Genomic DNA, 16,830 nt, shown 5'->3' with positions numbered 1-16,830 from the left:
CTGCCACACTGGAAACGTTTTAAACGTGCACGGGAAGATGGCATATGTCTGCGTTTTATTTGAGAGGTTGATATCTAATAGCTCCGGGTTCCATATGCTGGGATTCCAACCTTCTGCCATTTCATCTTTCATCCTCTCTGCCTTGAATATATCGCCAGGGCAGCATTACCCTTCCATCTTTCCTTCTTCTCATCAGCGCGGAATGGCTTAGCTTTCCCTGCAGAATGGTGCTAATGGCTTTCCGCTATATCATCTGCCGTATTCCACTTCAAGAAGGAGCCAATACAAAGCGCTCTGGCCCCGTCTGGACATTAACTAGGACATGAATGTACTTGCAGACGCATTTGTCTTCAAATTAGCCGCCATTCTTTCTTGTGTCCTGTCGTCAGTTTCTATTTCGTAAAAAAAAAAAAAAAATCAATGCAGTTTCTTGAGCTTTTCTACAAATGTCAGTAATCGCTTGCCGAATGTCCCCTTATATTTAATTAACGTCACCACCACTTCGTCCGTTAGACAACCACGCATTGACAGTCATTTCTGGCATCCTCGACTGTGTCCACATGTCCGTCCTAATGAGGCGGCCACTTTGAGTGGGAGCCCTTTGGATCGATGCAGTCAATAGTATTAACCACCAGGGAGCAGGGCATCTCGCTCAAGGTTTAGGGGTCACTTAGCACCTTAATTAATGAACAGCTTTTCAGATTGCTTACTCTCGGTCATCGCCGCATCGCCTTATCCGACAAATTTTGCAGTCTCACCGCTCAAGAGACACAAAGGCACTCAACTTTTTGACTTAAGCAGGATGTTTGAGGTTATCTTCCCGTGAACACAATTATTCTTTAAAAACAGTTACTCTCATGTTCTCATATTTGTTATTGAGAACCGTGAGACCATTGGTGGCAAACTCTGAGTGGATTATGCATGGGAAAGCTTTTTGATGAGACGTTGAAGACGGAAAGGATGACTAGGATGAGGTTAGGGTTGGGGTTGAGGTTCAGGTTAGGGGTTTCTTTGGCATCATGGTGAGTGTCCAGGTTTTTAATTAAAGTAAACATTAAAGTAAATATTTGTATGATGATCATTTCTAGGCCATGAATATAAAACAATCTTGAAAAACGGTAGGTATAGCCTTAACTGATCGTACCATCTTGTGGCACTTATTGTTATACCACTACACAAACTGGTTGTAAACTGTTGTAACCTTGAGACGCCATGTCAGGACCGAGGTGCTCCGAAGTTGTATGACTGTCACAAGTGGGATGGTTAAACCTGAGGCCAGCTCTGAATGAAGGCCCCTTGGGACTGCTGTGCCATAGTCCCGAAGATGATACGATGATGGAACAGGACAATTATGTGGGGCATTGGCCTGCCTCCCAGGTCATGTTACAGGTTTAGGAGATTATTGCTCATCCTTCCAGGATAGTTTTATTTATTGTTTTCTTTGAATTCAAGTGTATTTGGGAGCGAGTCCGTGTGTATTTTCCTTTTCCTTCAATCAACATTATTGCCTGTCAACTTTTCTGCAAAGCGGCTGAATCGGCTCCACAGTTCCTGGTTGCCCCTTTTAGCAGTCTTCCAGATGGCAGTCAATGATGGCATGGCATGTCAGTTTTGTAGAATCTTTTTTTTTTTTAATTCATAAGCATTTTATCTTTTGTTAGAACTTGAATCAGCAAAAATTTCACTGCATAGCTTGTCACTAATGATAGCTTGTATGAAACAGAGCTGGTCCTTGTTTAGAATATTCTCGAATGTGTGTGCTGAGAAAATCTGGCGGTGACCACTTGGTGAACCTTGGCTGCAGAGTTTTCGGCCTGAAAGTTAAGGAGCTGGCAATCACTAATGCGCCTTCGACTCAATGCAGAAACAATCATTTGCACTGTGGAGGACTCATGGCCAGTTGCCTCCGTGGCTTGCTCAGTTCCAGCCTGTAACCTCTGTTTATTAGCCCTGGTCCTGCCTTATCGCCTCGCTTTCCTACTTTGCCTTAATCCCCTTTATAGTTTTCACCAACTTTAATTAGTTCATGTCCACAGCAACTATTAATCCTGGGTGGGATTTAAAATGTAGAAATCAGCATGCTGTAAAACCTTTGCACGCAACATACTCTCAGTGTGAGACCTTCACTTGGCCACGGAGGAATATTTCATCATTTGTGTCTCGATCGCAGAACATCCATCGCTGCGACACACTTCCTTTAAACTCCCCCAAAATCCACGACAGCATGCAGATTCCTCCCAGTTCTGTGGAGGTGGCCTACTTGTGTTTCGGCAGAAACCTTGAGCATTAATAATCACTTCAGTGACCTCTCCATGCCCTCGCATCCCCCAGTGGCCCAACATAGTCGCGTCGCTATCGCTGCGGCGCATGAACAACTTCAATAAGAACAAAAATATCATCTGCTGATTGTGTTACGTTTTGCAATAAATATTCACAACTGAGGCAAACGTGATGAAATATTCTTAACTGGGTTACGTCTATTAAAAACAAACCCACTCCACTTAATTTCCAAGACTGCAAAAGATGGAGCTTTTTTTTTTTTTCCACCTCTGCCAATGATTTCTGAAGTAGCCCAAAAACTGAGATGTATAGATGTATAGATAGATTTAGACAAGGTCATTTTGGCCAATGAGAAAGTGGATGCCAGCTACTCAGAAACATTTTCTGCCGATGTCATCTTTTTTTAAGAGATATTAAGCCAGTAATGTCCTCACATATCCATCCTTGTCCATTAAAGTGCTGAGCCAAGTTGGCTTCAAGGTATTAGCGTTCCAGAACGGGTCAGCGATCTGAACAATTTCATGCTCTGTCAAGCAAACGCATCATTATTGTTATTGGTGGAGTGTGACAAACATCACCACAATTATGAGGATTATAATTGCACGAGATCAACTAACGTTGCACGACTGTGTTCATTTATGGAAGTAACATTTAGAGTAATCCAAAATCTGGCGTTCTAAACAACGCCATTATTTTGATGGGATTGCATTGTTCACATGAGATCGATTCATCACCGCGAAAACACACAAAGCAGTTTGATGATCAGTAAATACATCAATATTTGACCCTAAACGTCAACACTGCGTTAGCTGCGCTGGTTTTGTGACACGGCGCTGACATGCCATTGTGTCTTCTGCTGTGTCAGAGCGAGAGAGTGTCGGCACACGGCCAGGTGCCAATACATTCGCAGCCCGAACCGCATCACAGATTAAAATCGTCAGCGGCTCTGTGAGTGACAACAAGAGCAGGAGCGAGGCAGTGAAGAGGGTCACTCGCGGTACAAGAAACCCGGGCTACCCCGGGCGATTGTTTTTTTGCGAGTTGTGTGGACACCGAATATTAGTGCTAACTGGTTCCAGCGGGCGCCGAGCTCCAAAAGCCGTTCACCTCAGAAGCTCTGTGGATTAGAGCTGCATGCTGACTAATGCACTCGAATATTCAAGTGTTTAGAGGCTTTAAGGGCAAAACACTTCTGGCAGAGGTGATGTAACAACAACAAATACAACTTACAAATAGACAAAAAAACAACAGTGATGCAATTATGAGGCTGACAAAATTTCAACAATAAAGTTGTAACTTGACGTCCCAATTTAGGAGTTTTCAAAGTTATGAGCGTTCGATTGGTTTGATTTTTTGGGGTGTTGCGATCACAATTTTTTTGCATTCACTTTTATCATATACACAAAGTTTTAACTTTAGAGATTAATTTCAATTTTATAACTCATTAAAAAAAATTAACTCATTTAACTCGGTTTTATTTGCTTCTTGTGGCAGCTGACCTCTGCTCTCTTTGCTGCTACATTTGGATGAGAGTCACTGGCGCAAAGACAGACTATTGGCCTTCTCAGACCACACGACTTTTTTGTCGTTCACGATGGTCGCGCTGTCAGACTACCAGATAATATTGTTCTGTGTCTCGGACCGGGTGAGACGTCACACTCCAAGTCCATCACCGGTTCGACTCCGCCCAATAAATTGCATACTTCTGTCAAGATTCTGTCCATCGGCAGGGGTTTGTCGCGGAGGCGGGACAAGCAGCTGTGTTGTCATGCCGTTGCAGGCATGTGCATGTACGTTTGTTCTCTGCTCTGAAAAGGCAACAAAAAAAAAAAAATCGGTTCCAAGGATCAAAGAAAGCTTCAAGCTTGCAAGCTTTGAATCGAAATATACCTTTATATTTTTTTCCACATTAATTCCAAGATTTTACTCAAGTAAATCTGTTCCAAGCTTCGTAGAAAATTGTGACTGAAAAATGAGATTAATCACGATCAATGGAAAATATTGCGATTAATTAGTTAAAAAAATGTAATGACAAAATGTAATTGCTTGACAGCATATATATATATATATATATATATATATATATATATATATATATATATATATATATATATATATATATATACATACACACACACACACACACACACACACGCCTTCTGTGACAGTCTCAGAAGTGGGATGGGCGTCAGAAGTGGAATGCTTAACCATGAGATGAACCCCTATTCAAGGGCCCTTGGAAAAGGCTTGTCCCTTGTTTACAGACTACAATCAAATGGATCTCGCTTCAGGTCGTTTTGTGGAGAGTGCCTGTTTTCTTCTGATGAGTAGGCTCTAAATTGTCCATAGGTGTGAATGGGAATCCTTCTTTGTCTCTATGTGCGCTGAGATCGACTGGTGACCAGGCCAAGCTGTACCCCGCCTCTCACCCAAATCAGCTGGGACCGGCTCCAGCTCGCTTGTGACCCCAATGAGGACAATCGCTATTGAAATAGGATGTAGGGATAACCTGTTCTACCCACTTGGCCCTCATCAATAAACATGTTTGATTCCTCAAAATTTACTGCGCCCTCACACCAAAATCGGATCTGAAATGTGATCTCTAAATTTTTTGACGGGGGAAAATGATGATCCATTGGCAGAAGAAGAGCGTTGCCACAGGAGAAGAAATATGTTACTAATGCAAGAGCTTGACAGGCACAGCTGTTTTAGAGCAACTTCAATTTAACTGAAGAAGGGCTGATGCCATGCCATGCAGGATTTTTACACCATTAGTGGAGTTCTGCACTGAAATAAAAAAATAACAGGACGGACTGACTTCAGTGGGAGGCACAACTGGGTATTGTCTGCATGGCAATGGTAGGTGTTATTATAAATGCCTAAAAATAGACTGTGAAATGCATAGACGGCATGGTAGAGAATAGACTAAGTGGCACTTTGTGGAAAATTAGCAGTGATCAAACCAAACAAAAGGAATCCACAGAGGGACGTTCTTTTGTCAAAAGCCGGTTATAAAACTGCTCGGCTCTTTTGGGATATTCAAGGATGGCATCATGTTATTAAGGATTCTGAATTTGGTGTTTGAATGTAGAAAAATTAAAGATTAATGATATTTTTAAAATATTTTCATTGTTAGGTTTGTTGGGGTCACTTGAGGAAAAGTTATCAAATTTCAAGGTGAAAGAACAACATTTATTGTATTTTTAAAGTTGTTAAACATCATCCATGTCAGATTTGACCTGAACAGTATGTGAAGGTTAAACAAAGCTTTTGCATCAGTCTCCTCCGAAACCAAAAATCCAAACCACCAATATCGTGTCATCGGAGTCACTCCCAAATCCGAGCTGACACAGGAAGCGAGGACGAGCCTTCAACGCTCCCAAACATGGATCAGCACGCAATGCCGCGATGAAGAGTGGCACATCTCTGACGCGAGGCGAGTCACTTTGCTCTGGGCGCCGCGGCCCGATCTATGTCAGAACCCGGAGAACATTTTGACAGGGAACCAATGCGCCGCACTCTCGCCGCAACACGTATTGGCGATGTGTTAACAAATAAATACAGGATATGTTGCATTTGAGTGCTAACTTCAGTACGGGAAACGGCTCAATTCAGTGAGGAAGCAGCTCCAAGCCTGCTTGCCGGGTATCCATTGATTGACTCTTGAGAATCATAACATGCATGTGTTATGATCAGACGTGTTAATCCATTTAAAGCCCATTAGGCAAGACTGCTGTGGTGTGAAGTAACTTATATCGATTATTTTAGGTATAGTGGATATAAAAAAGTCTACACACCCCTGTTCAAATGCCAGCTTTTTGTGATCTACAAAAAAAAATTGATAAGATAATTTCAAAACCTTTCCACTATTAATGTAGCCTATAACCTGTAACAAAATCTCCTAAACACGTGGGAGAATGTTAGGGTTCAATAGGACCAAGGTTGAAGTTTTTGACCGTAATCAAACACAGAGACACACACGCACACACACAATTTCTCCTCACCAAAATGACACCATACCTACAGCAAATCACTATCAGGGCAAAAATCATGCTATGGGGTTGTTTTTCTTCTGCTGGAACTGGGGTCTTAGTCAGGCTGGAGGGAATTATAAACAGTTCTAAATACCAGTCAGAGTTAGCACAAAACCTTAAGAAAAAAAATGCCAGGAAAAGATAACTAAAACAGCTGAAATGTATATGGTGTTAATCAGAAGCACTTTAAATGGCGGCAGTCTGTCTTAGTCAAGGTAGAACCAAGGAATTATGAACAGTGCCAAATACCAGTCAGTGATAACACCAAATCTGAAGGCTTCTGCTAGAAAGCACCCTAAAAAAAAAGTCAGGAAAAGCCTACTAGAACATCTGAAATTTTTTTGTGGTATATAAAAGGAATTTTAAATGGTGGCAGTTTTGTGCGGCCTTGTTTGAGTATGATAGGCCAATTTCTGAACACAGCTACATTCCACTTATAAGATGGTGTGCACACTTGTGCTACAGGTCACAGAGTTGTACAAGTCACATTAATGGCGAAAAATGTGTTGCTCTCATGTCACAAAAAACGTCAAAAAAATTTGAACCGCCGTGTGTTGACTTTTCCACAACATCCACTCTATCGGTACTTAAGTAATACTTAATACTTTTGCCTTCAAGATTGTCAACATTACTGCCTTGAAAAAAAAGAGAAGATGCCAAAAGGTATGACCTGAACTTGTGTCATCAGTCCATCCAGTTAAGACTAGATAGAGTGGTTCTGATGTGAATACGTGCAAACAAGAGTCGAATTTTCCAGCCCAGGAACGAAAGCGCCGCAGAGCTGAGGGAGTGCGTGCGTCATGCATCTGCACATCACTTTGTCGCCCTGTGTTAGCTTCACAAGGACGCCGAGGATGCTAACACGACGTGAATCACTGGTGTTGATATCAGCGGCGATCCTTCGACACGTCCGCCGCGCCGCATGTGTCGGCCTTACACGCACCAACAAGGAAGAAGAAGAGTAGGAGGAGCAGTGTGGCCTTGACTGGATGACCCACACGGAAGAAATCACATTACTCTCACTAAGGGGCCACAACAATAAAATTACACATTTGAACAACATAGGTGTCATGTAAACAGGGTTTGAACCCGAAATCTTTCAGTGGCGTTGCCAGGATGACACAAGCTATAAGGTGCGCGTATGTACGTATATGCCAAGGTTATTATAGAAACGAAAACTAACAAAAACACCCCAAAAAAATTTTTAAAAACATTTCCGATCAATAACAAAAATGATTTTTAAAAAACACTAACTGAAACTGCATATTCCGTTGATCAATATAATTGTAGAAAAAAAAATTCCTACAGAAGAACCAAGGTTGTTGTTTGAGAATTGTAGTTTACTTTATAGTGACCTTTTTTAAATCTTACACTCAACAAATACCCCATATATAATGTGTGTGTGTGTGTGTATATATATATATATATATATATATATATATATATATATATATATATATATATATATATATATATATATATATATTTTTTTTTTTTTTTTTTTTTTTTTTTAAGTTAAAACGAAGACCAAACTTAAGAAAAGCTAAACTAAAACAAAGCCTATTCAAAATAACTAATTAAAAACTAACAAAATTGCTCTAAGAACTAAATACTGATGGAATTAAAAAATAAAAAATAAATAAAATTAAATTGGAAAATTAACTATAATGGAAAATCCCGAATTAATATAACACTGATGTATGCACATAAAAACATGTGCCTGTATGCCTATAACATAACAACTCAGAGGTTGCGAGGTCTGCCTTAGCTGCACATGTCCGAGAAGTCCATTTTGTTTACGTCAATAAAAGCCGGAAAAAAACAACCCTAAATCGACCACAAATTACTCGAGACTGCGATAACCAACAACGAATCTCACACTTTTTTTTCTGCAGTGCCTTCATGTGAATCCTACTATGCTTTTACTTGTTCTTGTGTAAGGGTGAAGATGTGTTTTGGATCGGCCCATGCCACGGAACTTGAGTGAGTCAGCCATTCACAGAGGCCATTGATTTGGAGGGGGAGTTTAAGAGGGAAAGATGCTCTTGAGGTTAATCTCCGAATCAATTTTGCCAGCACTTTTCTCTCACTCTTTTGTCAGCACAAAACAGACACACACTTAAAAGTTGCCTGATTTCAAGTGTCACGCACTAAGAAAAAGGGTGATATTCACATTTTCATAAAATAATCCCTTGGTATGAGTGTGGATATAGAGCTTTCGTCCTTAGTACTTTATACTGTTCACACACTAGTGGTGACTGTTGCCAAACAGTTCATCGGGAGCAATTAAATCTTCCAGTAATTCAAGCAGATACCACACCAAGTTGGTAGCTTGTCCGTGCAATAAGATCGCTTTACATTTGTTGATTGTCGATGCAGTAAAGGTTCACTTAAGCAGGTAACACTGTATGCTATTCAATGACAACCATACATTTATGATGACTTTATTATAATTAGGATGCATAAGTTGAAAAAAGACATCAAAAATGGATAGTGGTGGTTCTCAACTGTTGCCATCCGCGACCAGCATTTTTCTATTGTCACCAAGTCGTGACCTACTTAGTTAAGGGAAAGAGAAAATGAGCTGCTATAATATTTGGGAAAAAATATGTTTTGTAAACATAATTACACAAAAGTCTTTTAGAAAACCTTAAGAAACTGAATGTTCAATGAATATAGCAAAATTGCACAAAACACAGCCAGATAATTTTACTTAAACCTCTGCACTGATTTGTTCTATTTTAGAAAGTCCCTTACCCAGAGTTTTTAAGCATACCTGTCAAAATAATGTTATTTTCCAAATAAAAAAAGGTAAATCCGACCTCGGATACACGTCAAATATTTCACTGGACAGGTGGTCCTCAGTTTACGGTGGCGTTTCGCTCTTGCAGCAGTGACATAACCCGAAATTGTACATGAGTCCGAACGCACCTACTCTAAAACAGCAGTGGGTCAGAATTACGGTAATTAAAAATGCTTGATAAATATAAAATGCTCGAGGCAAAAAATTGGTCTGGTTCTAACTGAGTGTGCCCTCTTATACTGCATATTCTTACACCTAGTTAATTATGCAACATTTATTAGCTTGAAACATTGTATGTTGGTACCAGTAAACCAATGACCCTCTGTAATTTATTACTACCGGTCTGTGATTCATGTCTGGGTGCCAACCCACCTGTTAAGAATCATTGGGCTACAGTTGGAGTGTCAAAAGGCCCTCGGGCCAGATTCAGCCCATTTTACGTGGCCCACAATGGGTTGCCACACCTTTTGCCTTGACTTCTGTTCAACACTAGTAAAAATTAATGCCGGGGAAATTATGTAATATGATGTGGTGATTAATTGGGTTAACACACAGAACATACGAGGTAGAGGACAGGAACTGTAACTGCCTGGCACATCATGGCAAGAAACATTTTGCGACTTTGGCGGATCGTCAAATTTGATAACTCACAGAAAATGTTCAAACTGTTGATGATTCAATTCTTAATGTCAGTCACCTTACTCTTTTAAAGTGATAATGCATGTTGTGTTGCGACAATTCGTAAATGAGGCAATGAAGTCCATGCCTTTTGGCGACACAGACTCTCCACGCTTTGCTTTCAAGCCACAGTTTAAATTATAATTATAGTTAAGCATTATTGTCTTAGATTCACTGGAGACACAAATTTTTCCCTATATGTAAATGTGATGTGGCTGGCGATCAGTCCAGTGTGCTCTTGCCCTAAAGTCATTGATAGGCTCCAGTTCTTAGAAAACGGATGGACGGATAAAACTAAAGTGATTTAGTGATCACTTCAAACTTGCCAATTTTGAGCGTGCAATTGAATTAGCGGGAAGAAACAACGGCCTGATTGTTCACGTTGCCCACAGCGGCTGCATGTGTGCTCGTGTGGGTCTGTAAAGTGTGCACGCGCCGATTTCTTTGGTAACCCTGACTCCTCTATGTCGCCATGGTGATAAAAATTGCGAATTGGACACAGAGAAAAAAAAACAGGTTCAAATGAAAGGATTTTTCCCCCATATGATTCAGACAATTCAACAGGATGCCAAGAGGAGACACAATGGACAGGTCTCCACCTTTCTGCTTGCATCCTTAATTTTTTCCTTCTACAATCTACATGCGTGCGATGATTGGCTGCGGCATTGCAATCACCAAAACAAAAGCTCATCGTGCACAATGTGGGCCTGTGGCGTCCACATGCTGACAACAGCTCACCATTCATTGCTCACAGTGACCCGGTGCACCATGCAGGGGTGATGAATGGGACAACCTTCATTAATATCATTATTATTGTATTTTATAAGTGGGGGCGGGGGGGTGTTAATTAAGCATTCGGTGCAAGGCCAAAATGAAAGCGATCTGACCACTTACCCTTGGAAGCATCCTTGTCTTCTTTAGGCTTCGCCACTTTTCCGCTCATAGATCCCAGTTTGGATTCGTAATTCCCTATTTAGACAAGAATCCTTATTGATGGCTGCTTTGTCATCAATCAAGTCCTGCCACGGGCTTCCACGTGCTGAGATAAGGGTTCTAAAGGGGGAGAGGGGGGGGGGGGGGGGGCAAAGAGTCACCCGAATTGCATTTTCAACCCATTTCCCTTTTCCACGCGCAATCGGAGACAAGGAGACAATGGTCCCTCTTGCTTGCGCGTGTGTGCGCGTGGAGGGGTTCTACCCGTGAAAACAAACAGTGCGGATGCTGCGTGGACCATACGCCAAGCGAGCACAATAGCAAATAACGTGCATGCGTGTGTTTCCTCTATCCTACCTTATCTCGTCCTCGCTGCGTGCTACATCAATGCACGTGGATAAAAGCACACGCTCCCACCATCAATGCCGTTCAGTTGCATAGACGGGAGCGAGAGAGAAAGCACGACGCGCAGTAAATGACGCTAAAAAATAAAACAGGGGGTCCCAAAAAAAGAAAAAGGGGGTTCTATGCAAACAAAAGCCTGGAGTGGGGCCATCTAGTGTGGCTTCTTGTCAGTGAAGCTTCGACTGTCTGTCTGAGCCTTTTTCTTTCTACGCTCACAATCAACAGGATATGCAACACCAGCGCGCTCCCACGTCACACAGACGACGATTGGCTGCAGGCTCCCATCGGTCCCCTGAGATATGAAAAAAAATCGAATTGGTATTTTGTCCAACGTTCTGCTGTCGTACATGTGGCAGGTGAGTTCTTTTTGGAGAGCTGGTGTCGAGATGCTGCGTCTGGTCGTGGGGGCTCTTTGCGCATTTTCGCTCCCGCGGTGATCACGTGACGGCTATGATGTGATTGAATGGATGGATGGAGTGCGAGAGAGAAAGAGAGAGAGAGAGAGAGAGAGAGAGAGAGAGAGAGAGAGAGAGAGAGAGAGAGAGAGAGAGAGAGAGAGAGAGAGAGAGAGAGAGAGAGAGAGTCGCACTATTAGGTACACTTGCCAGTGAGGTCAATGAGGTCCAACGTCTCAAAAATCCCGTCTCCATCATTGTTTTATGAATGTTGTTTTATAGTAGTAGAAATGACATCATTTACTGATTGTATTGTTGGCAGTGGTGAAAGAGTGCATATGAAGAGGTGTTCCTAATATTTTGGTTATCCATGGCAACAACCGTGTCATATGTACACTATAAGATCAGACATACTGTATATAAAAACAATCCCTTTATTTTTCATCTATTTTATTATTAATAATATCAATGAGTGCGTAGAAATGCATTACCAATGTTATTGTTATTAACTCATTCACTGACAGACATTTTTAGACCCCCTTTCACCCTAACGTTTGAAGAAAATTGAAAATAAATAAATTCCTGGGATTGAATGGCTGGGCTGTGAAAAGACAAATAAATATGCTCTTCTACAATGGGCAAGTGTGGCGTACTTAATGAGGTGTCTTGGTAAATTTATCATTATATTATGTCAGAGGTATAGGGACGTTCGATACCATTTTATTATCAGAAAAAAAACAGTATGAGTTCTCAACTCGTGAGTCTTCACCGATACCAATACCAAGCAACCGATACCACTGGTATTTTTTATGAATAACACGACTAAGTGATACAGCCGAATGTTTTAAGTAATTCATATCAATTGATACCGATGAAAACAGTTTGTTTTTTTTATTTAAAATAATACAAATATTAATTGAATTGAGGCAAAAATACACACATCCCGAGGAAAAATACCATACATATTACAACATATAGTTTCAAACAAGTACAAAATAGTAGGCATCAGGTGAGTATAGCGCAGTACATAACACACAAAAGTAAAAGTGCCATGTTGCATGTACTGCATTAAGCAGGAAATAATAGACCTTATTGATGCACTGAATAATAACAACATTCTACTTTTATCTGTTGATGAAAGCTTTATTGTAACTTAATCAATTTGTAAAAATATAATGATAATATTAATGTTAATAGTGATAATAATAATTATAATAATAATGATAATAGTTTTTTACTCTTTTTGTTGTCAGTTGCACAATAAGTTGGACTTTCTCATGAGCTGCACATCCCAACAGTCTTCACCTCAAATATCTTGAAGCAATATCCATGCCAGGTGTGACGAACATGTAATCCTTGAAAGAAGCCTCATAAACACACACACGCACGCGCACACACAGACACACACGTTATCAGCAGTCCATGCTTACCTTTAACCCTAAAAGAGGTGCAGCATCCTTTCCCTCACATTCACAGCATGGAGCGAGGTGGTGGAAAGATCCTGACAATTTGCGCACATCATAAAAGTTCAGTGAGGTTATTAGGAGGAGAATTTTTTTTTTTAATCGTCTCCTCTCAGGTCATCGCAGGGTTTATTCGTCCCGTCTTGGCCTCGAGGTTTTCCGCAGTAAGCGGCCGCCAAGGAAAAAGACCTGCAGCCTTGAGGGTCACACGATCTTTATGCCGGCTATTTTTAGAAGAAACTGGACGCCTTTCAAACTTTTCCCCATGCTCTAATCTCGCTGAGATGTTTGAGGCACACTCTTGTTCGCTTTCAATTAGTCACTCTGCTACCACGTTAAAAAAAAAAAAAAGTCTGAGACACAATTATAACTGGAGTCATAAATCAGATTCCGTAAAGCATAATTGTGGTTTTGTTTAGATTATTGATTACATTTGTAAAGATGACAAAAAAGTGACAAGTAACTGTATGATTTGGAACATCCACAATCTAACAGGGTTCTCAGTTCAGTACAGAAGACTTATTTTTGAAAGTTTGAAGAAACGCCCATAAAAATTGAGAGACAAACAGAACATGTACTGCACTATACATCGGTTCATTCAAAATCAACAGGGTACTTCATTTAATAGAGCACAATTATCACTTCCTCAATGTAACAAGATGAATAATGTCTATGATATTATACAATACAACTTTATTTATATAGCGCATTTCATAACAGCTACAGCTGTAACAAACCACTTTACATTCATAATAATAATATAAAGTCAATAATCTAATATGTAATGAAGTTATATATATATATATAGGTATATATATATAAACTAAGGGTTAGATTCAGCAACAGGTGGATTTTTTTCTGAAAAATTATAGCTATAAATTACAAAATAAGGTCAAATCTATATCGCGCAAGCCTTTATAGGTCAAACTTAAAAAATGACATTAAAAACCTGATGTGATATGAAAATACAAATTATATTTTAAGATCGATACATCAAAGACACATCAAGCCAACTCTGATTAAAATGTGCTGTTGCCCATTGTAAAGGATGGGATAATTGATAGAATACTCAATACGCTAATTAAATTTTAAAAAAAAATAAAATAACAAATATTTACTAGCTGCACCTTTAATATTTCTGTATGTCCTCAAGTAGTGCTCAGTTGTGGCGCAACATACTACACTGAAGGCACAAAACTCAAAATTCCAACTTGCCTGCACAGTGTAAAAACCAATGAAATAGATATTGCTTGAAGATCTGTGATATAGATTTGATCACATTTGAGGGTTTGAGAGTGCAGCGGGCCTCCGGAGGCAAGGACTGGCAGGGAGTGAGGAGAGGGGGCGGGGACTAGCTCCATGAAGAAATATCACTGGGTTGTGTTCCCCCTGTTTCCATGGCCTGTGACGCCCTTTGCCCTTTGCAAGGCATCGCCACTTTGCCGGGCCAGGCCCGTTTAAAGCGTCGCCCCGCAGCTTGGCTTTGGCCTTCACTAACATGCACTCTGATGTGTGACATCACAAGCTGACACCGAAGCACTTCTCCGTTCCTTCGGGGAAATGCAGTCTGTTTTCCGAGCAGAGAAAACTGGATTACAGCTTCATCATACAAGCTATTAAGGTCAAAATAACACTAAATGTGCTATAAGCATCTTGGTTTTTCCTTTATTTTCTTGTCTTTTTTTTCCATAGGAAAGCTCAATAGCAAAGGCCTGCTCCGTAGTTGCCGACCCAAGAGAGGCCTCGGCTGGGGCACTTTCGCTCCCCCCCATCAAAGTGTGTTTATTTTTTTTCCCCTTGTCACTGAGCACGACTGAGTATGTTAGTCTCAGTGGGTAGCCGAGCAATTGGTGCGCACATTTGATGATTATTGTAAATGAGAGGGAAGACTATTTGTTGTCACAGACACAGATCAACAATCAAGGTTTGATTAGGAAAAAAAAGTGTGTATTGTCCCTGAAAATAATTTGTGTCTATCTTTCATTTGCACTGAACTGACAAATGAAGGAAACTTGATAAATTATCGAATCAGATGTTGGATTAAAATTTAGGTCATGAAGTCTCCATTTTACCAAGAAACGTCGACAAAGTTTAGGAAACATTAAACATGCAGCAGTGTTACAGCAGGTATTCCAAAAGCAGTACCAATTTCACAATGTATTTTATTGGATAATACACAATATTGTCTGGGAATGCTGACATGCTTTTGCATGGAGGAAAACTCCAAATAGAGATCGAGGGCGACATATGCTCACATTTAGGACGGATGATTTTTTTCACATTTCTTTCCTAATTATCTGTACAGTTGTACAGTTGTGTAAATGTCCTTAATTAATCTGTGCCCATGTTCACAAGGCGGCCCCCAAGGACCACATGAGTAGTTCGCGGACATGTTTCAAAATAGCTCAGCAGCAGTGATAGGGCACATTGGGATTTTCTAGGTATGCTGTCCAAGTGATCAGCGTGCTATAGAAGTAAGTGGTAAGTGTTGCATATTGATATTAATTTGTGTCCTAATTATTGAGAGAAATCATTAAGATGCTTGTCTTCACAGATATGAACATCATTAATTATGAATAATGACAAAGTAACATTATTAAAGGCAATTTGAGCAAATTGATGATTTCAAAACGCATACACTACTCGGCAGTGTACACAACATTTGTCAAATTTGTTTAAATGTTTCCATTTTGCGTTTTTAGGTTGCTTTGGGTGTGTGTGCATGTACCCCTCCTTAAAGAAGGAAATCAACCCAAACATATTTTTTTAAGAATATGTTCCCAGCAGGCCCACTAGTTGAAACACGGCATTCTGATTAATATTGCGTTTGTGGAATATGAGTGAAGCAGCAAAATCCACCCCTTTTTGGCCATCTCAGGGCGGGTCCATTTTGTCACTTGCCGTCGACTGAAAATGACATCACAACTGCTCGGGGATCAGATCACAACCAATCACGGTCAGCTTCAGAAAGCAGGTCAGCCGTGATTGCTCGTTACCTGAGCCCTGAGAGTTGTGATGTCATTTTCAGTTGACAGAAGTGACAAAATGGCCACCCCGAGATGGCTAGAAACGGGTGGATTAACTCTTCTTCCACAAACGCAATATTTATCAGAATGCCTTGTTTCAACTAGTGGGCTGCATAGAACATATTCTTGAAAAAAATATGTTTTAGTTGACTTCACTTTTAAGGCATCACACGACCGACGCATTGTGCTGTGCGACATGTTGGCGACAGGTCTGCAACACACGCCAGCACACGTCAGAAATTGTTGCTGCGTATACGACGTCGCGCGCTTTCTCTCTCGTGATTGGCCCGTTATGTCACATGTTGCGATGACGTACACATTTTCCCGGTTCGGTTCTTTTCAGATGTATGAGGGCAATTTATTTCTCATCATGGAGGAAACGATCCATGATATATGTGTATGTTGCTGTTGCTGCTGCGAATCAAACTAGTTGGTAGCGGCGTGGGTGCTATGTCGCGTATGTGTGTGTAAAGAAGCCTACGCACGGACGTTCCACCTTTGCCGCCACCTTCCAGATCGTTTTCGCAATACAATTAAATGCATCGTGTCTAATCATCTAGGTCCCTTCGTTGTAGCAGGCATGATGTCCATTGTTGTCGCTGTCGTTTTGATCGTTGCTCGACAGTAAAAACCCTGACCGGGATTGGCAATAAAAGGCAGAGGAAATTTCGCCTCGTGGTGTCCTCGTCAGCACCAGCCGTAGCGACGCCCCCCCCCCCCCCCCCAACGTGGAGTGAAACCGCAACACATTGTCAAACAAACGCATGTAGGTTGCGTGCGAGTATAAAGGCAAACTGTCACCCGCAGTATAAA

General features: G+C 40.8%; 1 protein-coding gene across 2 annotated transcripts in view; it reads right to left on the bottom strand.

Moving 5' to 3' along the window:
- fgf13a (fibroblast growth factor 13a) overlaps positions 1–11,574 on the bottom strand; it is a 92,529-nt gene extending 80,955 nt beyond the window's left edge. For both annotated transcript variants that reach the window (XM_086021230.1, XM_086021248.1), the window contains exons 1-2: positions 11,086–11,574; positions 10,690–10,848 (exon numbers count right to left, since the gene is read on the bottom strand). In XM_086021230.1, the coding sequence (XP_085877356.1) occupies positions 10,690–10,738 (49 nt within the window). In that variant the 5' untranslated portion in view covers positions 10,739–10,848; positions 11,086–11,574. The remainder of the gene's footprint in view (positions 1–10,689; positions 10,849–11,085) is intronic.
- Positions 11,575–16,830: the final 5,256 nt, after the last annotated feature.

Source organism: Filicampus tigris, chromosome 2 (genome assembly GCF_054856515.1).
Source record: "Filicampus tigris isolate MCC_2025a chromosome 2, RoL_Ftig_1.0, whole genome shotgun sequence".
Taxonomy (NCBI): Eukaryota; Metazoa; Chordata; class Actinopteri; order Syngnathiformes; family Syngnathidae; genus Filicampus; species Filicampus tigris.
The sequence above is the reverse complement of the archived record's forward strand: the minus strand, read 5'-3'. Positions and strand labels throughout refer to the sequence as shown.